General features: G+C 41.5%; 2 protein-coding genes across 5 annotated transcripts in view; one reads left to right on the top strand and one right to left on the bottom strand.

Annotated features, from left to right (window-relative positions):
* pvalb7 (parvalbumin 7) overlaps positions 1-4,757 on the bottom strand; it is an 83,657-nt gene extending 78,900 nt beyond the window's left edge. Inside the window, exons 1-2 of one of the 4 annotated variants that reach the window (XM_037534567.1) lie at positions 4,597-4,757; positions 2,302-2,370 (exon numbers count right to left, since the gene is read on the bottom strand). The gene's annotated coding sequence lies outside the window, so the exon portion shown is untranslated. The remainder of the gene's footprint in view (positions 1-2,301; positions 2,371-4,596) is intronic. The other 3 variants (XM_037534568.1, XM_017713257.2, XM_017713258.2) reach the window with 3 other exon arrangements.
* The window catches only part of ncf4 (neutrophil cytosolic factor 4), a 50,677-nt gene extending 33,078 nt beyond the window's left edge, over positions 1-17,599 (top strand). The window contains exons 7-10 of the mRNA XM_037534569.1: positions 4,710-4,808; positions 8,667-8,842; positions 14,351-14,416; positions 16,449-17,599. Of these exons, the coding sequence (XP_037390466.1) occupies positions 4,710-4,808; positions 8,667-8,842; positions 14,351-14,416; positions 16,449-16,656 (549 nt within the window). The 3' untranslated portion in view covers positions 16,657-17,599. The remainder of the gene's footprint in view (positions 1-4,709; positions 4,809-8,666; positions 8,843-14,350; positions 14,417-16,448) is intronic.
* Positions 17,600-24,088: the final 6,489 nt, after the last annotated feature.

Here is a 24,088-nt window from a genome sequence, read left to right as displayed (position 1 = left end):
TTTGGTCCAATTGTCATGAAATTTACAGACAATGTAAAGAAAAACAGGCATTTTCAAAATATGTCAAAAACTGAAAAACTGGAGATACGGGTTTTTGTTCAGACAGCAGCAATATGTCTTCATATGTCTAGAGGTCTGGACAGAAGCCCAAACTCTGCACCGTTGAGACTCGGCCCAACTAGGCCCGACTAAGTTTGAAACATGAACCCGTACATGCACTTAGATGGATAACTGCAGGCAGTTTTATACCTCGAAAACTGCTTTGCTTTGTCACTAAAAGCTTGTGCTAATCGACACATAATGAACAAGCTCTACGCTCTCATCTGAAAGCTTTGAGTTTTGCCGAAGCCGACTCTGACTTACTAGTGGAGGACACGCTCTCACACTTTCACACTGACATTTGTTTCTGCCTTATAGCTTCTGCAGAACGGCTGCGTCCACCGTAAATGACTTGCTGAACAGATAATGGGCTCTTCATAACTCTCGCGCTACGCTGTATGTGACCCATGTGCTTCTGTGTGATGTAAGGACCAAGTCATGATGTTCCCACAGTGAAGCCTGACTCTTTTGGCATTTTTAAAGTTACCTTTCCACAAGCTTCCTTTTTTATTTTATCTATGGTGAACATAGAGCGAGAGAGAACATGGAAATGCGCAACATTTATACGTATTCCTTCCCGTAAAAACGGCTACATGAAAGTCACTCATTAGAAAACTAACCTGAGCCTGATGCGTTGCATGAAACATCGGCCCAAACCTGGCCCAAAGCCTAAGGATTTGTCAGGCTCTGATGGGTTTGGGTGAGGTAGAAGGCTTCTAATATCCTTCGTCATCTTGAAAACATTTTGTTCTGAGGTCCGAAATGTGAATTTGTTTCTAAGATAACTGCCTGAGTGTGAAACTTTTCATAACCAATACATTTTAAGGCTCTCAGCATGTAGTTTTCCTTTAGAACTTCATACATTTAGAGCTGGAAAATGAACCACGACATTGTTTTAAATGACTGTGTGCACCTTGTTAAAAGATTCTTGATAATAATTAGGTGGTGTTATTACAGGGTTATGCTGTCTTCACTGTTATTATAAAATGTAAGACAATATATAAATATATGAAACCTGTAAATAGTGCTGTATATATTTCAAATTAATAGTTTGTTTTTTAAAAAATGCGGTTTCTCCCGTTACCCCGCATTTGCCTAGTGCTAAAAGGCCAATCTAGCTGACAAGTTATCAAAACCATTCCCAGCACCAGTTAGCATTGTGCACAGAGACTTGCTTATATGGTTTCTGCCCCTGTATGACATTTCGGTCTGTAATTATTCTAACCCACATAAGCAAGTCTCATTAGAAATTACTATAACTACCGCGATTTGCATGACGCTAACTAGTGGCTGTGAGCTTCTATTGCTTGTCAGCTTCATTTACGGTGTAGCTCCAGTACAAAACTGGAGAAAGCTAACTTTGGGAAAACTGTCTTGTACAGAAAATTATACAATTTTGATGATTTTTGGCCCAAATGTCACTTTAAAGCAGATCGGTGCATACAGTAATTAGTAGCTACAAAGCTACATTATGTAAGATTTGGGGACCTCTCTGGTGGAAATGTGTAATTGCATGCAAATGAACGGTTTGGCCCCCTTCCCCGAGTGGATGAATCGGATGATTCAGAGAGAATTCAAAGGATTCAGAAGATGCGAGAGAATTATGTACTACTGTAATTGTGCATTCATCAGTATGTTTGCATTTGACCTAAACATCAAGCTTTGGCCTTTGTTTTAATGTTGTACTCGTGACATTAATACACAAAGATGTATGACGGGGTCTGAAAAACTCCAACCCGACTTTAAAATGATCATTTCAGGCCGTACAGGGTGACCCCCAGCAGCTCAGACTCAATTTTAGCCTGCTTTTTTTTCTCCTTTCAGTAAACGGTAATGCTGCTTCTTTCAATTTTAGCAAAAAAAAAAATCACACAGTGCAGCTTTAAGTGCAGAAATAACTGGTGATTCTTGAACGGAAAAAAATGGACACTGAATAGAGTACAACACCTTTAACACGCTGTGGCTTCAGCGACATCAGAGAGATGTGGCTCCTTTAAAATATCCAAACGCCTCCACCGATATTGCAGCGATGTGTTTGGGACGTTGGGGAGCTCATAGGGAAAATGAAGTCCTGGCAAACACTGCTTGGTGTGAAAGGAGCTTTATTTGAAGCAGAAGCAGGGATGGAGTTTTTGGAGCTGCAGTGAAAATGCTAATGGATCTGTGGCCTATAGAGTGGACGTTTGTTTTGTGAGCTCTCACCTTAATGAACGCAGCGCAAGCTTTTAACAACACCGGCACCGAGTCTCCGTACAAGAACTGCCCACGGGCCTAAACGCGCGCGCACACACACACACACACACACACACAAACACACACACACACACACACACACTACAGTTTAATTGCCAACACATAATTAGCTGATAGCATCTAACAGCGTCTCACCTACTCACTCCCACTCCAGCAAAACAAAACCACACAAAGGGCTTTACTTCAGCTCTGTAAAGCGTACTCACTCTCCTCTCTCACACTGCGCCTTTACCACTTTACCCTGCTGTGCTTACAGCTTTCTCTGACCACAGCACAGTCCCTTTACCAGCTTCGCTCACTCGCTCACTCACTCACTCACTCACTCATTTAGTACCTGACTTACTCCTTTGTTCAACTCATGCACCTGCTCTTTCCTTCACTCACTGACTCAATCACTCATTCATGCTCTCATTCTAATTAACTCCTGCAATAACTCACTCTCTTGGTCATTTTCTAGCTTACTCACCCACTCACTGCTTCACTCACCCACTCACTGCTCCATCACACTTATTCAGCCACTAATTCACTTTCACTTCCTCACTCATTCATTCACTCACTGCCTCAGTCATTCCTTGTTTGCTCTATCATTCCCATTCCTTCCATCTTTCATTCACTCACTCGTTGATGCTTACTCCTTCCTCATCCACTCACTGACTGCTTAAACCAAGTTCACTCATTCATTATGTCACTTATTCACACTCACTCACTCATTCATTTTCATTCACTCTCCCTCATTCCCATTCCTTCCCTCACACACTCACGCAATCATTCATTCTTACTCCTTCCTTCACTCAACTCACTCACTGCTTAGACCGAGTTACTCTCACTCATTCATTCACTGACTCCCTCACACATGAGGGAAGGAATGGGAATGGGAATGGGAATCATTCCCTCTTACTCTATCATTCCCATTCCTTTCATCGCTCGCTAACTTATTATTCATTCACTCTCATTCATTCCTATTCCTTCCCTCACTCACTCACTCATTCACTCTCACTGACTCACTGACTTACTCACTCATTCACTCTCACTGACTCACTGATTCATTCATTCTCATTCACTTTCACTCATTCCCATTCCTTCCCTCACTCACTCGCTCACTCACTCACTGACTCACAGACTTACTCATTTACTCTCACTCACTGACTCACTCATTCATTCTCATTCACTCTCATTCATTCCTATTCCTTCCCTCACTCACTCACTCATTCACTCTCACTGACTCACTCACTCACTCATTCTCATTCACTTTCACTCATTCCCATTCCTTCCCTCACTCACTCGCTCACTCACTCACTGACTCACAGACTTACTCATTTACTCTCACTCACTGACTCACTCATTCATTCTCATTCACTCTCATTCATTCCTATTCCTTCCCTCACTCACTCACTCATTCACTCTCACGCACTCACTGACTCACTCATTCTCATGCACTCACTCATTCCTATTCCTTCCCTCACTCACTCACTCACTCACTCATTCTCATTCACTCTCACTCATTCCCATTCCTTCCCTCACTCACTCACTCACTCGCTCATTAATTGTTACCCATGCACTCTCACTCCCTTATTTATTCACTCACTCCATCTCTCCATCACTCCCTTGCTCATTCCCTGACAGAATCGCTCACTGACTGATGTCTTTTCCTCAGAGATGCTCTCTGTTCTCCGTTTTCTCTGTAATACTGTTAATTCACATCTCATTGTGTTAGTGTCAGTGAACATTAGAGGACACGCGCACTCTCCTCACTCTGCATCACACAAATGATCATCAGAACAAGCCATCGGAGTTTTCTCATCTCTTCATTTTAGTTTCCCTCTTTTTCTCCTAGTTGCATCTTCTTCCTGTCTCTTCCTCTCTCCTCTCTGGGCTTTTATCGTATTTATTCTTTTTGGCTCTGAGCGTAACAGCTGCTATTTTTATAAGCGCACGCAGCACGTTGCATAAAGTTGGCTGCCGGAGTTCACTCAGGACAGAGAGAGGGGTTCTGGGTTTGATATGAGCCGTTTGATATTAGCAGCACAGTGAAGTCTCTTTACCGCCCTCGTTCTCTCGATTTCTCTCCATCCACCTTCTTTCCTGCCACCTTTTTAGTGTTTTCAGTCATTGTCTCTCTTTTTATACATCTCACTTGCATTTCATTCACATTCACGTATTCACAGTTACGTCACTCACTCTCTTACTCTTTTATTCACTCTGTCACTCACTCATCAAAAAGTTAGAAAAATCGCCGTATCCTACCTTGTGCGGTTTCACGCTCTGGATGTGAGCCGTTCTCGTTCTGTCCCTGTGTGTGTGTAAATACAAGTGTGTGTGTGTGTGTGTGTGTGTTTGTGTGTGTGTGTGTGTTTCAGGCGGTGTTTGACTTCAACGGGAGCGGGAAGCTGGAGCTGAGTCTGAAGGCTGGAGACGTGATCTTCCTCCTGCGGCGAGTGAACGCAGACTGGCTAGAGGTGAGCTGAAGGAGAGAGAGAGAGAGAGAGGGAGAGAGGGATGGAGAGAGGGAGGGGAGGAAAGGTTTGTGGGAAGGCTGGAAAAGGGAGTGTGTGTTTGTGTGTGTGTGATTGAGTGTAAAAATACATCAGTGCATTGTATTGCATTGAACTGAATGTGGCGCTTCAAGTGCACAGATTTAGGAATGTTACTATTAATGATAATAAATGTTCATAAAAGGCCAAGATGAGGCTATTTTCAAATATAGAAATTCAATAAAACAAAAAAGTTTTCCACGAGTGTGTAAATACTTTATTGAGTCACATTATTATTGTGTCCAGTGTAACTTTTACAATGATTTTGAATCATCATGGCATAAAAAAATGTGTCAAACTGCATTAATTTCCTTAAGAATCATAATATAATGTTGTGATGCCAAAGCAGAAATGAGGACTGAACTCAGCGACTTGGACTCGAGACACACTTGAGTCATGTGAGTGACTCATGGCTTGACTCAGACTTGACCGTAAATTAGACTGAAGATTTTGGAAATTTTAGACTGAGATATTTAAACATGGACAAAATGGATTCAGTGATTAGGACAATCTTACCTGCACCTCAGAGACTTGAGACTTCACTCAGAGCAGACTCAACACCAGAGACTCGAGTCTTGACTCAGATTTGCACCTCAGAGACTTGAGACTTCACTCAGAGCAGGCTCAACACCAGAGACTCGAGTCTTGACTCAGACTTGCACCTCAGAGACTTGAGACTTCACTCAGAGCAGACACAACACCAGAGACTCGAGACTTGACTCAGACCTGCACCTCAGAGACATGAGACTTCAATCAAAGCAGACTCAACACCAGAGACTCGGGACTTGACTCAGACTTGCACCTCAGAGACTTGAGACTTCACTCAAAGCAGACTCAACACCAGAGACTCGGGACTTGACTCAGACTTGCACCTCAGATACTTGAGACTTCACTCAGAGCAGACTCAACGCCAAAGACTCGGGACTTGGACTCAGCTCAGAGACTGTCGACTTGACTCTTCCTTGCTCCACAGATACTTGAGACTTGACTCAGAGCAGACTCAATGCCAGACTTAAGACTTTACTCAGAATTGCACCTCAGAGACTTGACTCAAACTTGCACCCCAGGTACATGAGACTCGAGTCTCGATTCAGACTTGCACCTCTAAGACTTAAGACTTGACTTAGACTCAGAGCCCAGAGACTCTAGACTTGAATCATACTTGCTCCTTAGAGACTTGACATTTGACTTGGACTTGCACCCCAGACACTTGAGACCCAACTCAGACTTGCATCTCAGAGACTCTAGACTTGACTCTGACTCACTCAGTTGCACCCGATACTTGAGACTTGGCTCAGACTTGCATCAGAGGACCTGAGACTTGACTTAGACTTGCATTTAATGGACTTGACTTAAACTTGCACCCCAAAGACTTGAGATTCGACTCAGGCTCAAACCCTGAGACTTGATGTAGACTCGCAGCCCAGACACTCAAACCCCAGACACTTGTCTTGGACTTGGAGACTCGAGATTTGATTTGGACTCACACCTCTGAGACTTAAGATTTAACGTGCAGTCCAAACCCAGAAAATTGAGACTTGACTCAGGCTCATAGCCCAGAGACTAGAGACTCGACTTCGACTCGCACCACAGAGTCCCTTAATGTGTGAAAACGAGAGAGGGAAGAGTGAAGGGAAGAGTGAAAGGAGAGATAAAAGAGAAGTGCAGAGATGCACAATAGGTAAGACACCTAAGGGAAATAGAGAGAGTAGTTGTTGCAGCAGGAGACTTGTTTGGCCAGCAGTTGGGATTACAACTCTGAGGGAGATTGATAACTGGAGGAAAGAAATTATGGTAAGATTAGGATAGAGATGGACAGGCAATGGAGGAATGTAGAGGAATGTAGGGGGAGGATGAGTGTGCAGGTGTTTGGTGTGGGAGTGTGTAGAGGAGTGAAGCGTCTGAAGTGGGCATATCTGCCACACACACTCTGATACTCTGAGCTATGGGAGATCCACTTATAGTCATTTATTTTTTATTTATACTGCAGCTAGTCAGAAACACTAAATTCAAAATGAAAATGGAGCTTGAAGAGAGTGGGAGACAGAAACGTAGAAATACAGAGGCAGAGATAGAGATGGAAATAGATGCGTTTGATGGTAAATGATAGTGTATGGGAACAGAATGGCTGGACCCCTCAAAACCTCCCCTAGTACCTCCCCAAACCTCCACAGTACCTGCCCACAATCTCCCTAATACTGCAATAATACATAATACCCCAAACTTCCCCTAATTCCTCCCCAAAACCTGCCTTAATATCTCCTTATAATTTTTGCTAATATCTCCCCAGAACATCCTCTAATACCTCATTAAAACCTTCTCTTATACCTCCCCGAAGCATCCTCCAATGCTGCTCCAAGACCTTCCTAAAACCTTCTCAAAATCTTCCCAAATACCTCGTTAAAACCTTCCTTAGTACCTCCAAACCACCCTAGTTCTGCCCAAACCCCCTAATACTTCCCCAATAAACACCCCAAATTCATCCCCAAAACCACCCCAAAATCTCCCCTATACTTCCTTAAAACCTTCCCTGATACCTTCCCAAAACCTTCCCTAATACCTCCTTAAAATTGTCCCAAATGCCTCCTTAAAACCTCAGACTTCCCCAGTCCTGCCCAAACCCTCAATACCTCCCCAGTAAACACTGCAATTTGTCCCCAAAACCAGCCCAAATGCCTTCCCAAAATCTCCCCAATACCTCCTTAAAACCTTCCCTGATATGTCCCTAATACCTCTCCTAAAACCTCCTTAAAATCTTTCATAATACCTTCCCAAAACGTCCTCTAAGGCCACCCCAAAACATCTCCTTACACCTCTACTAAACCTCTTCTGATACCTCCCCAAAACCTTGTAACACATCTGTAAATATCTTCCCTAATACCCTTTCAGTACCTCCACAGATAACACCCAAAATATACCTTAATACCTAATCAAAATCTTCTCTAATACCTCCATGAAACCATGTCAATACTTCCTCAAGTAAATCCCTAATACTACTCCAGTGTGTTCCTAAAGACCTCATCAAAACCTCGCCAGTACCTCCCCAAAGCCTCTCCTACCACCTCCTCAAACCTTCTCTAATACCTGCCCATAACCTGCTCTAAAATCCATCCCAAAACTACTGCTCATACCTTTCTAAATCATGTCTAATATTTCTCAAACATCCTTCCTAATTCCTCCCTTAAAACCTCCTAGTGCCTCCTAAAATCTCCCCTAATCCATCGAAACCTGGGGTGAAATTCAGGAGTGTGTAATAATGAAATGGAAGCATTATTGACTTTTGAACAGGAGCCAGATTTAGGCAGCATAGTGTTATACATGTGTTATATTAATTCAGTGTGTATTCTATTCTCAGAGAAGTGTTACTATGGTCCAGCTGTGGCCAAGTGCTGCTTTGAGACTCAAATGTGCTGACTCATCAGGCATGGCCTCCGCAGAGAGTGATTGAAGGACAGAGAGACTAGAGTACCAGAGAGAGGGAAGAGAGACAGAGAACCAGGCAAAAGACAACAAAGAAAGATAAAGAATGTTAAGAGAGAGAGCTTGCAGTAACTGTATGGGACCAGTAGATGTCAGTGTAGTGCAGTGGCAAAGTACATTTAGTCAATGCTGAATATTTACTGTTTTATACTATAAACAGCATATACACCCTGTATGTATGTCTGTCTGTCTCTCTCTCTCTCTCTCTCTCTCTCTCTCTCTCTCTCTCTCTCTCTCTCTCTCTCTCTCTCTCTCTCTCTCTCTCTCTCTCTCTCTCTCTCTCTCTCTCTCTCTCTCGCTCAGGGCACGGTTAAAGATAGGATAGGCATATTTCCAGAATCATTTGTGAAGATCATCAAACCTCTTCCTGAAAGTGACTCAGATGAGGAGGGCAGAGCTTCAAAGACAAAAGGCGGAGCTCAGGGCTCCTACAGCTGCCTGCGCTGCTACCTGCTGGAGCCAGAGGGTATTGACACCAGGTCAGAGATGCATTTTTATACTGTAATCCTGTTGATCTCACAGACAATATATTGCTGTCTGCCACAAGGCGAGCCACCGTTTGTCCAAGACCCTGCCTACTGGTGCACCCTGGATGCCCTTGGTTGGGTGTCAGCAACCGGGGTCCGGAGCTTTTACTTGAGTGTATATATATTCGCCTGAATACCTGAGGTAGCAGTAATGGAATAGGACTCCAGTTCTGTTTTCGTGGGTTTCCTGAACCATGGCCATGATTAAGAGCGACGGCTGAGAGCATTTGTAATGTGCCGATGGAAGAGAAATTCTTGGACTGGCCCAAGACGGACAAAAGCTAAAGCAGAATGTTTTTATTAATCAAGAACGAAAGTCGGATGTTCAAAGACTATCAGATGCCATTATAGTTTCGACCATAAACTATGCTGACCCGCTATCCGGCAGCATTATTCTCGTGCTCCACTGGGCATTGTGCGGGAAACCATGAGCCTTTTGGTTCCGGGGGAAGTATAGTTGCAAAACTGTAACTTATAGGAACTGACAGGAGGGTACCACCTCAACACAGGAAACATCACCCTCCTGGACAGGGAAAGGATGGACAGACACCATACAAGACACCATACCTTGACAAGGACATAAAATGTACATATTTGTACTAATTAAAACAAATAACTACATTAAAACCTACACACACATGCACACACACATAAATTATCTAAGCCATTTATTCTCCTGGGTTGTGGGGGATGCTGGAGCCTGTCCCAGCAGTCATTGAGCAGAAGGCAGGAAACACCCTGGACAGGTCACTAGTGCATCATCATACATCAAAACGAACCCCAGATGTTGTATGTGAAAACTCTGCCCAAACCTGGCCCAAAAACTGATGTTTTATTTGGCCCCATTTGACTCGTTTGGGGCAGGAGACCTCTAAAAAAATGTAGGCTTACAGCTATTACTAGAATAAGCTTATTAATTGCCAGCTACATTAGCCTTGTAGGTCCAGTGCAAACCTAAAGAAGCAAACCTAAAACACTAATCATGTCTTGGCTGATGATATTTGAGGTAAGGTAGGTGGGAACTGTGTAACTTTGAAGTGCTTTAATGTCAGGAAGATTAAAAACCCACTGCTGGAATAATAGGGTTTGTTAGGGTTTTAACCCCTTAAATGGGCTAAAGTTTTATGACACACTTATATAATGTTAAGAAAGTTCAGCCAGTTTGCATTGAAACCCCAGTAGTTATATAAGCCTTAATACAACCCCAATTCCAATGAAGTTGGATGTTAGGTAAAACATAAATAAAAACAGAATACAATGATTTGCAAATCCTTTTCAACCTATATTCAACTGAATACACTACAAAGACAATATATTTAATGTTCAAACGGATAAACTTTATTGTTTTTTTTTTTTGCAAAAAATCACTCATTTTGAATTTGACTCCTGCAACACGTTCCAAAGAAGTTGGGACAGGGGCAACAAAAGACTGGGAAAGTTGAGGAATGCTCGAAAAATACCTGATTGGAACATTCCACAGGTGAACGGGTTAATTGGAAACAGGTGAGTGTCATGATTGGGTATAAAGGGAGCAGCACTGAAAGGCTCAGTCGTTCACAAGCAAGGACGGGCGAGGTTCACCACTTTGTGAGCAACTGCGTGAGCAAATAGTCCAACAGTTTAAGAACAACGTTTCTCAACCTGTCTCCCATTGAAAATGTGTGGCGCAATATGAAGTGCAAAATACAACAACGGAGACCCCGGACTGTTGAGCAACTGCAGTTGTACATCAAGCAAGAATGGGAAAGAATTCCACCTACAAAGCTTCAACATTACTGTCTTCAGTTCCCAAACGCTGATTGAGTGTTGTTAAAAGGAAAGGTGATGTAACACAGTGGTAAACACGCCCCTGTCCCAACTTCTTTGGTACATGTTGCAGGCATCAAATTCAAAATTAATGAATATTTGCAAAAAACAATACAGTTTATCTGTTTGAACATTAAATATCTTGTCTTTGTAGTGTATTCAATTGAATATATGTTGAAAAGGGAATTGGGGTTGTAATAATGAGCTTTGGTATGTAAGGGCATTTTCACACTTGGGCTGTTTCAGTGTCTGAAGTGGACTGATCATGAGTTTTCTGTGCATATGTGAACACATCTAAACTCAGACACTCTAAACGGCCCTAAAAACAAAGCAAACTGAGACTGTCTCTCGTTTTTGTAGTTTATTCTGTGGATCGATTGATTTGCGCGTTGTTAAAAGGGAAACGGCCCCAGTCCACTTTTGCTTTGCTTTATGGTAAAGACCTCGAGGCTTATTGTACACACAGCCACTTTCTTCACTTCAGCAGGTAGAAACAGACCACTAAGGATCGTTTATGAGGTTTTTCTCAGGATAAAGACTTTCCATGACCTGCAACAAGACAGCAGCCCTGACATGTTAAAGCGATAAGATGCCAGAACCCTCGTGATTTTATTGTGTTAAAGGCTCATGCTGTAAACACACGTAACACAGAGCTTTAAGCTGCTTTCACACTGAACGCTGAATGAATGAAAATTCACTGCTGCTCTATCAAACACACTATGCAGCTGAAAACTGAACCCACTGTGGCAGACCCGCAGGGTCATTTTTCCAATTTAGCACAGTGCGCTTTAGCCAGTCATTTCAGCACGGCCAATTGGAGGGCAGCAGGCATGTCTGGTGGCTCCTCTCGCCACCTGAAAGGTTAGATTTATCACATAATGCTATCCACTTTGCGAGCATTGCGCACACCGTGAGCGCTGTGAAAGGGATCCGAGTTGTGATGGTCTGAGATCTCAGTTGATCAGAAAGAAAAGAGAGACTTCTCTTTATAGTTCATTTACATTTACCGCATTTGGCTGACGCTCTTATCCAGACTTACAATTTGATCATTTTTATACAGGTAGGTAAAGGTGGTGTTAGGAGTCTTGCATCTTGCCCAAGGACTCTTATACAGTGGGGAGAACAAGTATTTGATACACTGCTGATTTTTCAGGTTTTCCCACTTGCAAAGCATGTAGAAGACTGTAATTTTTATCATAGGTACTCTTCAACTGTGAGTGATGTAATCTAAAACAAAAATCCAGAAAAATACATTGTATGATTTTTAAATAATTAATTTCCATTTTATTGTGTGAAATAAGTATTTGATACACCAGAAAAAGAAACTTAATATTTGGTACAGAAACCTTTGTTTGCAATTACAGAGATGAGACGTTTCCTGTAGTTCTTGACAAGGTTTGCACACACTGCAGCAGGGATTTTGGCCCACTCCTCCATACAGATCTCCTCCAGAGCCTTCAGGTTTCGTGGCTGTCGCTGGGCCACATGGACTTTAAGCTCCCTCCAAAGATTTTCTATTGGATTCAGATCTGGAGACTGGCTAGGCCACTCCAGGACCTTAAGATGTTTCCTACGGAGCCACTCTTTAGTTGCCCTGGCTGTGTGTTTTGGGTCGTTATCATGCTGGAAGACCCAGCCACGACCCATCTTCAGTGCTCTTACTGAGGGAAGGAGGTTGTTGGCCAAAATCTCACGATACATGGCCCCATCCATCCTTCCCACAATACGGTGCAGTCGTCCTGTCCCCTTTGCAGAAAAGCATCCCCAAAGAATGATGTTTCCACCGCCATGCTTCACGGTTGGGATGGTATTCTTGGGGTTGTACTCATCATTCTTCTTCCTCCAAACATGACGAGTGGAGTTTAAACCAAAAAGTTCTATTTTTGTCTCATCAGACCACATGACCTTCTCCCATTCCTCCTCTGGATCATTCAGATGGTCATTTGCAAACTTCAGACGGGCTTTGACATGCGTTGGCTTGAGGAAGGGCACCTTGCGTGCACTGTAGGATTTTAATCCTTGACGGCGTAGAGTGTTACTGATTGTTTTCTTTGAGACTGTGGTCCCAGCTCTATTCAGGTCATTGACCAGGTCCTGCCGTGTAGTTCTGGGCTCATTCCTCATCTTCCTCAAGATCATTGATGCTCCACGAGGTGAGATCTTGCATGGTGCCCCAGACCGACGGAGATTTTCTGTTATTTTGCATTTCTTCCATTTTCTAATAATTGCACCAACAGTTGTTGCCTTCTCACCAAGCTGCTTGCCTATTGTCCTGTAGCCCATCCCAGCCTTGTGCAGGTCTACAATTTTATCCCTGATGTCCTTACACAGCTCTCTGGTCTTGGGCATTGTGGAGTCTGACTGATTGAGTGTGTGGACAGGTGTCTTTTATACAGGTAACGAGTTCAAACAGGTGCAGTTAATACAGGTAATGAGTGGAGAACAGGAGGGCTTCTTAAAGAAGAAGTAACATGTCTGTGAGAGCCAAAATTCTTACTGGTTGATAGATGATCAAATACTTATTTCACACAATAAAATGGAAATTAATTATTTAAAAATCATACAATGTATTTTTCTGGATTTTTGTTTTAGATTCCATCACTCACAGTTGAAGAGTACCTATGATAAAAATTACAGTCTTCTACATGCTTTGCAAGTGGGAAAACCTGAAAAATCAGCAGTGTATCAAATACTTGTTCTCCCCACTGTAGGTATAGTGTAGGGTGCTGCCCAGGTGGGGTTTGAACCCCAGCCTACAGTGTAGAAGGACAGAAATGTTACCCGCTATGCTATACTAACCACGTTCACTAACATTGTGAACACAAAAAGAACTGAAGTAATTTTGCAGTTGGTTCCCTTTCAGGTTCCCTTTGACAGAACTCCTAACTCCTAGAAAACATCCTAATCAGACTGGGATTTAAAGGGGTCTTAGAGGAGTGTTTTTAAAAAAAAAATTACCTCCTAAAATATCTGCATAATGTAAAAGCTGAGATGTAAACACAGTCATTCAAGTGATATATTGTAGAGGAACTAGATTTTTTACATTGATAATCGTCGGAACATTGGTTCACATTTATTTAGCATCGTTTTCAAAATCACAATGTTATTAAAAAGGTCTTACTTGTTTTACTGTTACAATGAAATGGGAAGAAATTTTCAAAGAGCATTTGTCAAAGTGTCCATTAGTGCTGTATAAATGACTCACTTTCTTCTCTGACTGCTGTTTCTCGCCTCGTCCCTCCCCTGTGTGCACTCACTCGAATCTTGGTGCTCGTCTTAATGCACAGATCTGATTGGCTGAGTAGCATCATGTGTGATATTTACAAAGCGCGTGCAATTGGTCTGTGAGTCTCCCGAGCCGCTAAAGCTACCATAATGACTAGAAAAGTTACGCCGATTAAAATAGAACCCCCCCCTATCGAAAAGAAATCGTTCACTTTAGTTTATCGGTTATAGGTCCAGGTCTGGAGAGGACAGCGTCTGGGTCCAGACTCGGACCACGGTCCGCCTATTAGTTTCCTCTGGTGTATCATGAAATGCCTTCAAGTATTGTGATCTTATAGTTTTTACCATATCGCCCACCCTTAGTAGGAGGTAAATCATTAGATGTGCTCAGCAGTGTGAAGCTTGTGTGTGTGTGTGTGTGTTTTGCAGGGATCTGTGTGTTGAAGAAGACTTCACTATCCAGCCGTCATACTCTGATCTCCTTGCACGCATGAGGTAAGACCCTTACTCACGCACTCCGCTGTAAATGAAAACTGCCGACTGCTCGTTCCAGCACATGCAGTCTGAAAGTTCTGCACTTTTCACTCCTCTCTACAAACGCTCATTACTCTCTCTCTCATTTATTTTTCCATTTCACCACCCTTCATTTGGTTTGCAGTTGTTCATTACTCTGTTATAGCTATTTGTCATCTGCTCATTTATTTCTCCGGCTTTGTCATCATCCTTATTATTTTCGCCCCGTGGTGCAGAGCGGAGAGGAGCGCAATGGGGACGTTTCTCGTTAGCATTCAGGCCGATGTTTGCTTTGTGAATTGGATCAGGAGAGAGATGACTAACGATGAAAAAGGTCAAGCAGATAGGCTGTGTAAAGAGGAAGTTTTGAGTCCCTGAAGCTAAGCTGCAGACGCACTTCAGTAGAAAACACACACATACATAGACAAACACACACTTCTTGGAAATCGAGCTTCTATTTGGCAGTTGAGTACAATTTCCAAGAACACTGGGCTGAATATGGGGAAAAAAAACATCTTTTTGCTCTTCAAAAGAATTTCAGCACTTAGAAGCTGTTTTTATTATTGTTGCTGTAGAAATGGGGAATTCACCAGAATGTCTCTGACACTGAGGAACTTAGTGGGGTCCAAAGGTCTGGAACCATACTGAAAATCTGTGATTTAAAGAGGTGTTAAAGTTCCGACAAATACCATGAAGAACATGCATTCAAGGTTCTGGTGAATGTCAAGGTCACTGTTCAAATGAAGGCAAGTTTGTGTTAAGAACTTGGTTAATGTTAATGATGTTTTGTGCATCTTATCCTTCCATTGAAGCTCTCTTTCAGGTGATCATCAGAGGCTTCTGTGGAGTCTGTGCCAGCTTAAGTGTGGGGACATTGTACATTGTACCAAATACTAATGACTTCAGAACTAAATGTTAAAAATTCCAAGATTCTACTTTTTACTCCAATTGCTATGCTGATTTGTAATGAAAATGTGAAAAGAATGCAAAATATGTGAATGCAACATTCTCTTTAGTGGTGTGAAAGTTTTAGACCCCACAGTGTGGACCAGTCTTTATATCGTGATGAGAATAAGGTCAACAGCAAATAATAACATGGGAGGGAATAAGGTGGGAAATTTTATTTATAAAAATGCGACTCTTGAAAGATTTTGCATCGATTGACAAAACAAATATTTTATAGACTCTACATAACACTGAAAACTTCAGGTGAAGTGCAAACTGAGGTTATGGTGTGCGACTGAATCAGTGAACCGGTTGCTAACTTTCATTAGCAGTCTTTACTTTATAAGATAAAAGGCCTTCTTATGAAGTAGAAGTTTTGTCTTTATTAGATATCACTATATGGATCATTCTGCTGAATTAGTTCAAACTGCAGTCTCACAGTAAAAAATATATTTAAAACACCAGTTACGTTTTCTAGAGCGCCTGAGGACTAGGGCCATCCTCCACAAATGGAGCCAGGCAGTCCTGATGCAGCACCATGTGGCAACAGGTTTTGGTGTTTTGGTTTTGGTGATGTCCCACTTCTGACACCATTGTAGTGTGGTGGTACACAGAAGAAGCTTTGATGACTCTAAATTTTTTGATATTTACAAGGACTTATTATGAACTGTGTAAACTGTGTTGATAATGATAGTAATAAGCCACCATATACAAAATCATTTACAGGGTGCTTTCAATTGAGGCATGTCTGGCCCAAATACTAACCTTTAAAAATACACTTTACAATATTTATTTATTTATTTTTAAATTTATTTTTGCTCTCTCTCTCTCTCTCTCTCTCTCTCTCTCTCTCTGTCTCTCTCTCTCTCTCTCTCTCTCTCTGTCTCTCTCTCTCTCTCTCTCTCTCTCTCTCTCTCTCTCTCTCTCTCTCTCTCTCTCTCTCTGTCTCTCTCTCTCTCTCTCTCTCTCTCTCTCTCTCTCTGTCTCTCTCTCTCTCTCTCTCTCTCTCTCTGTCTCTGTCTCTGTCTCTCTCTCTCTCTGTCTCTGTCTCTGTCTCTCTCTCTCTCAGAGAGGTCTTTCAGATAGAGGACATCGCTCTAAACTACCGTGACCATGAAGGAGATCTAGTGCGTATCTTGGATGACGAGGACGTGACTCTGATGGTCAGAGAGAGCAAAAGCCAGGGGTCAAATGTCAAAAGACCCATCAATCAGTTCCCATGGGAACTGCATGTCACTCGTACCAATTATCTGTCAGCGTACAACACGGAGTACTGAAGTGTGCACGTATGTGTGTCAATAAGGTCCTTTGGGTTCACATTGCTCACAATACTCATGTCAGACCTGCCAGCTTAAAGGGGAACTCCACCAATTTTGCAAAATTACTGAATCATTCAACCTTTTAGATGTAAACAAAATCATGCAGAGTGGTTTAATGTGAGTTTGAGTCAAAATCGCTCACCATTATAGTACTACGAACCAGACATCTGTGTGTCCACACAACAGAATCCCTGTTTAATCTGCTGTTCAAAAATGACCATTGAATTAACACAAGTCTTATAATGTTTTATAAGTCACACTGATAATGGTAAAATAGTACTAAACTGAAAAATTATGTTTTTTGGGCACTATTTTTTCCTCACAATGCCCTGCACATATTTCTCCGCCCTGCATGCCCTTTGTGTTGTTTGAGTGCCGTTGCGTCACACATTGCGAGCAAAACTTAAAACTGTAAGTAACGTATTTTTATTAGAGGAGCTGCGATAGATTAGATTTGCACCTCACTGTCCTGCCCCATAAACTGGTGAGCAGAGTAGCAAGTAGTTTGTTGTAGACACTGTCGATTTCCATTCGCCCTGGGGTCTCAGTCTCTATCTCTCTCTCCCTTTTGACTCTCTTCTTCAAGTCGCTGCAACTCATTTGTGTGTTCTGGTTCAAATCGTTCAAATATGCCTCAACGACACATTGCAAACAGATCTTATCAATGTCCTCTGCATACTTTGTCATCTTCCAAAAATTGGTAAGACAACTGTAAGAATAAACTGTAAAGAAAAGCTCCTGCCAGGTGTTTTATCCGATTCATTTCCCCTTCAAATTCACGTTCCCTTTGGTGACTCAGATACTGAGGCCGAGTAGCACTAGAACTACAGAAAACGGAAAAAGTAAAAAAAAAAAAAAAGGATTAAATGGCTTCATGTTTTCACCCAATCCCCAATATAAATTTACCCAAGATAACACAGCATAATTAAAGTTCCATGATAAATATTCAATTCGAGTAAACAGTAAACATACTTAGTCACACTAATAAATACTTCTTATACTGTTCGTTGCCGATTGGGTGAGTACAGCCATCGTACAAATCTTTTCTGAACCATTTTGGCTTTCTGGAGTTCCAGTGTTAGGGTTAGTTATGGTGTTATGTGTCCAGTGAATGCGCTGCCTGAGGACCTGCTTTGTAGAATAGAATAGAATAGAATAGAATAGGATAGGATTCAACTTTGTCATTGCGTATGTCGCAGGTACAAAGCAACGAAATGCAGTTTGCATCCATCCAGAAGTGCTTAGCAGAAATATAAATATGTGTGTTACATACAGTAAGTATAGTATATACAGGTTAAAAAAAAATATGAGGGGGTATGAACATGAAGGGGGTTATACAGGTTATAAACAAGAATGTACAGGTTATAAATATGAAGGGGTAAATTATAAAGTACTATGAACTATGAATAAATATGAAGGGTTATAAAGTACTATGAACAGGTTATAAGTATGTACTTATGAACAGGTAGAGTATTTACACAGTATATACAATAATGGGCAGTATATACAGCAGATGTAAGTGCCGGTGTTGGTGTTGAGTGGTGTGTAAGTCTGTGTGTTATTGGTGTGTGTTAGGGTACAGTCCAGTGTTATTTGTTTAGGTACCAGGAGGCAGAGTTCAGGAGTGTGACAGCTGTTGGAAAGAAGCTGTTCCGGTACCTGGTGGTCTTAGTCCGGAGGCTCCTGTAGCGCCTCCCAGAGGGCAGGAGGGTGAAGAGTCTGTGTGCTGGGTGACTTTGTCAAGGGGAATGAGAATTTGAAGGGGAACTGAATCGGATACAACACCGGCGTTCTCTGTGTTAAGCTACAGACTCTAACTACAAAAGCATGTTAGCCAATGCGCACTGATCTCAGTTGAGAATAGAATGAGGTTTTGACAAGAAACACAGACGAGTATTAATTTATACTAAAAATACGTTTTAGGCCAAAACTTTATACCAAAACTATCACAAAACAAAGTCTCGGGTATGGAGCTACGCGTTTATTTATAGCCATTTTGCGTGAAAACTTTTTAAAAGCTTTTAGAGCCATTAAGCACGTCAGACATCTGGTTCCCAGTACTATAATGGTGACCAACTCTGACTCGGTAGATTTCTCTAGAAAGGCGCATTTCACACCGAACCACTCTGAATGATTTTGTTTACATCCAGACGATTGAATGATTAAGTAAAGTTCCCCTTTAATTCAGTATTCACAGCAGAACAGAAAACTGCTTCTGATTATTGGTTGTGCATTTCTCACCACAAGTGGGTTAAAATAGCCTGAAACTACACTCAAGCAAAAGTGTTGCTTCAATTAAATAATGACTAAATGAAGCTTTTTCCTCTTTTTGGTGTAAAATAAACTGCTAAAGCTCAAAGGTGAGAGGTGTGAGCAGTCACAACGCAGTCAAGATGCTCTACCAACCGAACAGAATGAAATTATACCTGAAAATGGAACTACAAACTAAATGTTATGGACCTTTTTCACAGTGGCTGCGTTGTAGAAATGTACTGCTCTGTAAAGTGTTTGGTGTTGTGTTATACGTCATTATATTCAGTATTATGTGTGCTTGTACTGTGACTGAATTTAGAACATTCTTCTGTCTATTCTTGTTTGTCCCTACATGGTCATGTTTGTCACACCTGTCACTTGTCATGTATAGGCGGAGCCTAATCTCAGCATCCGTCCTGCTATAAAACTGCATCAGCCCGGTGTCTTACGGGCTGGCTAGGTGTCTGGTACCTGCACGCAAACGAATAAATTTCACTTCTCCCGAAATACGGCTGGTCCCCTGGTTAAGTTAGGGTTTGTATTCATCCGGCTGTAAAGAGCGTAAATGGCTGAACGCGCATCTCCGTGTCAAAGTGGGTGCATTTAGACGACAGTGTATTCCGCGAATATCATTTGCATGTTCAACACCAAATCACACATCCCTAAACAGTTTCTCAGGGTTTTAATCAAACCTCAGTGACGACCTTCTCCAGGATTTTAAACACACCAGTGAATGAATGCTTGTCTTCAGCATTTTTAATCACAAATGTGAGTAAATCTGTCCTGCTGTACAGGCTGGATTCACTCCTCAGCTCAGTTTTGCTCTTTTTTGATTGGTTGCCTTGTTAAAAGTGATGCATGATGAGCGGAGCTTTTCAGCTGAAGTTGAACCTTTTTAAACGGAGTGGAAACTCAGGCGAGGCTGTTTAGTTGAATTATTGGAGCATTTAGGATGCAGTAGAGATTTCGGGCAGCATCAGCCGTTGTTCACAGTGCGACCGGAAGCCGTTTAACATTGCTATGTACTCTTCCACGTCTGTTGACTTAAATGGAAGTGAGAACATTTTTTCCCCCCTGCATGTTTCTTGACTTGACAGAGTGTCATTCTGTATGTTGAACATACAGAAAAGTGCAAATCCTCCAAAACTACTTCAGAAAATGGAACAGATTAGCGCTGAACTGCATACAGCCCACCTCTGGATTTCACTGCTGCTATCAGCGTTCAGTGTGGTCTCATTGTACACATGCAGAAATATTGTCTGAAGTAACATCTGAGCAATAACACCCCACTGCGTTTCTTACTGAGTGATTATTATATGTGCTTTGGCTGAATGGAAACTACCAAAGTTTTGCAAAGTTTTACATAACTAAGTGGTTCATATATAAATAAATGCACAAAGAGTGGTTGAATGTGTCCACTCCAGAGTCAGGATTGTTCACAGTGGTGGTGATGGGAACCAGACGTCCACCTCACAGAAAGTTATTACACAAGAAGGCTATTAAAATATTACCTGACGCCTGAGATAGTGTGTTTTAGTTTTCAGATAAGATTTAGGTAAATAAACATTCGACCTGAACACAACCAATGATCAGAACGGAACGTTCTTGATCCCGAAAGAAATTGCAACATTTTAGTAGTAAGACCTAAACATCGCTGTCATCATAACAAAACCTTGAATCTCCATTTTTGTCACTTTTCAGTTTTTGACATAATTTGAAAATACCTGCTGCCTTTTACATTGTGTGTAAATTGCATGATGAATGGACCAAAGGAAACGGCCCAAAATGACCTGGAAATAATTCTGGTTCCATTGACTTACATTAAAAGTAATGTAGGTTTTTTCCTTCTCCTGTAAAGTGACCATTTTGGAGATACACGGTTTTGTTCCCACAACAATGATAAAAAAAATATACTATTGCAACTACTAAGATATGTGTGTTTACTTAAGCTGTACTATAGTAATCCTTCTGTAACTGTGAATATGATATGTAGCTGTAATTACACAGTTATAAGAGACACTTGATATAAAATGGGACATTATTTGAATTGAGTCAATGGAAGTACTTCTATGTAACAAACGATATAGGGGGCAGTCGTGGGCTGGAGGTTAGGGATCTGGCCCTGTGACCGGAAGGTTGCCGGTTCGATCCCCAGGCCGACAGTCCATGACTGAGGTGTCCTTGAGCAAGACACCTAACCCCAGCTGCTCCCCGGGCGCCGTGGATACGGCTGCCCACCGCTCACTGCCCCGTGTGTGTGTGTGTGTGTGTGTGTGTGTGTGTGTGTGTGTGTGTGTGTGTGTGTGTTCACTAGTGTGTATGTGGTGGTTCACTTCATGGATGGGTTAAATGTGGAGGTGGAATTTCCCCGGTTGTGGGATCAAAAAGTTAGTTAACTGTATAATTATGTAACTAAACAGTATTGCATAACAGTAATAACACCATTAAACAAGTATGGAATTCAGTCCAGATTATTATACAATTACAATTTATTGTACAGGTTGCATTAGATCTGCCTAAGACGACAGTTAAGCCAAGGTTAGAAATCATATATCGTTGCTGTCGGAACAAAATCCTGTATATTCAATTTTCTTGTTTTTCAGTTTTTGGCATAATATGAAAATACCTGCTGCTCTTTACATTGTTTGTAAATTTCATGATGAATGGACTAAAAGAAATGACCTAAAATGACTTGGAAAAAATTCTGGTTCCATTGACTTACATTAAAAGCAAAGTAGGTTTTTTCCTTCTCCTGTAAAGTTTCCATTTTGAGATATGAGGTTTTGTTCAGACAGCAGCGATTATATTAGGCAGAAATAAAATACACATAGAGTAGGAATAGAAGTGTATCTACTAACACAAGTGTGGCAAACTCAGCTACTAAAATGGCCTTTTTAAAAATTCTCAAGAAATCCGTGGGCCAAAGAACATCATTCATCATTTCATTTTTAATTAATGTTGTGCTGTAACCCGAACTGGCCATTGTTTATTCAAAACATGCAAAATAATGTCCCAAGGCGCTCAGTCTTTGAAACCTACCAATTTGACTCCTGGCATCCTGTCCTTGCCTCAAGTTCATTAGGACTTAGGCTCAGTTTCTGAGCTCCTGAGCTAATGTTGCTTGTTAATGCTGGTTGAACTGCAGGTAGGGTGTTTGGTGATATGACTGGTGTGGAATTGGGTTGAATTATGTATAATTGAGGTGCCGTATAGGTTGTTGTGGTAGGAGAGTCAGAGCACACATTATATTGCAGTGCATGCTGGGGACTGTAGTGCAGCGCGTTGTGAAATGGGCTAGTAGTAATAAAAGCAAGAGCAAGTATGAGTGGGGCTGAAAGATGAATCGTTTTTAGGTGGAAATCACAATTTAAGCTACAATTTTAAATCATGGCCTACACTTAAAAACTGAGCTCAATAGCAAAACTGTAAGTTTTAAGAGCTTTAAGGAAGCTGAACCTAATAAGAGCTTATGAGCTGCATGTAGGTGAGTTAGACCAATCAGCGGCAACCAAACCTCCAAGTGTTGTGACATCACAACCACAACTTACTGCCAGTTTGGCACAGTACGTTCAGGGGTCGAGCCTCAAGCCAGAACAGGTGGATATTCTGGTCGTCTTGGCCAAAATGAATCAGGCCTGAATCTCAATTGATTAAAAATCGCAATTTAAATTTCAGTCGCAATATTAGTCTGAAAAATCGTGAGTTCTTTTATTTGTTTTTTAATGTTTTTAATGGGTGTGCCCCACCTACATGCTCCACACTTTGCTCTCCAATGATGTCTAAGATCATCAAAGACAGCAGAGCCAGAACTAAACACAAGAGAGTGGTGAGGCATTAAGCTGAGCATAGATGTTCCAACATTGTGGAACTCCATCCCACAACACATACGACATGGGTCGGCAAAATGCTGTTCTGGAGCCATATGTGGTTCTTTTACCGCCCTGTTACAGATTTGTAGGCAAAAATACCTGTGGTGAAATAAAGCTCTGCTGGTCGTTCAACACAGTTTAACAATAAATGGTCTTAAACGCTGGAGTTGATATAGAACTGCTGTTTAACCCTGAAGATTGGCGCACAGACTTGCCTAGCTAGTAGCTAACAAAACGGACGAACATCAATAATTTGGAGACGAATAGAGACGAATGGACTTCTTAGTGTTTATAATCACTCCAGCTAGTTTCCTGATACGTTTAATCTGCGACGAGACACTGTCAAACACTAAAATCTCACGAGGCTGAAGTTCAGCGTCTCATTCGCCAGCTTCTTGTTCAACCTTAAATGATTCAGTGTAGTTACCTACACCGTTAGCTAGCTACACTGACGCCTCAGGCACCGTTTAAGGTGGAACGGGAAAATACGAATGAGAAGCTGGTGAATTTGAAGCCGACTTAAGCCTTCAAAAAGTCAAACATTGAGAGACATTTTACTAGACACTGTTCCACTTTGGCAGGTTTCCTATAGCGACTATAGCGGAGCTGAAATCTTAAAGCAGAGCAGTCAGTCATTCTATTTCTAACCTATGCTAGTACTACTGAGACACATTTACAGCCAAGATGGTAAAACTTTAATAAAATGGGTCTGAAATGTTGTGGCTCCCAAGGTGGTTTGATTTTTGTTGAAACATGACAAAATGGCTCTTCTTAATAATTGGGTTGCCAACCCCTGGCATACGACAAGCATCCCTAGTTTTTAAAAAGCAGTTTTAAAAAGCAGCTTAAAACACATGTTTACTTTAGCTTTCCTCGAGTTTTATGCTGTTATTCATCCCGTTGTGATTTCTAGTTTTATTGTATTTATTTTCTCATTGTTGTCATTATTTTCTGTGACTTTTATTTCGATATTTTGATTTGTCAATTTTTAGATTTTATTTTTTATTTGTAGATTCTTAGCTCTCTCTAAGCTGCTCTTGTTGCATTTCAGTGTATATAAAATATATGAATAAAATATATGCTATATGAATAAACAATGGCAGAGGGGTACACGCAGGGTGTTGTGAGGCATAATAAAGTCTCTAAAGAAAACTTTTCCCAGATTTATTCCTATTTTATCATCAACATACCATATAAAACTCAGATGACTCGTGTAGGTTCACTGGTGGTTTTGGATAGTAATTAAAATGGCTATATTAGTGTTGTAG

Source organism: Pygocentrus nattereri, chromosome 25, assembly GCF_015220715.1.
Source record: "Pygocentrus nattereri isolate fPygNat1 chromosome 25, fPygNat1.pri, whole genome shotgun sequence".
Taxonomy (NCBI): Eukaryota; Metazoa; Chordata; class Actinopteri; order Characiformes; family Serrasalmidae; genus Pygocentrus; species Pygocentrus nattereri.
Note: the sequence above shows the minus strand (reverse complement) of the source record. Positions and strands in the feature narration are given on the sequence as shown.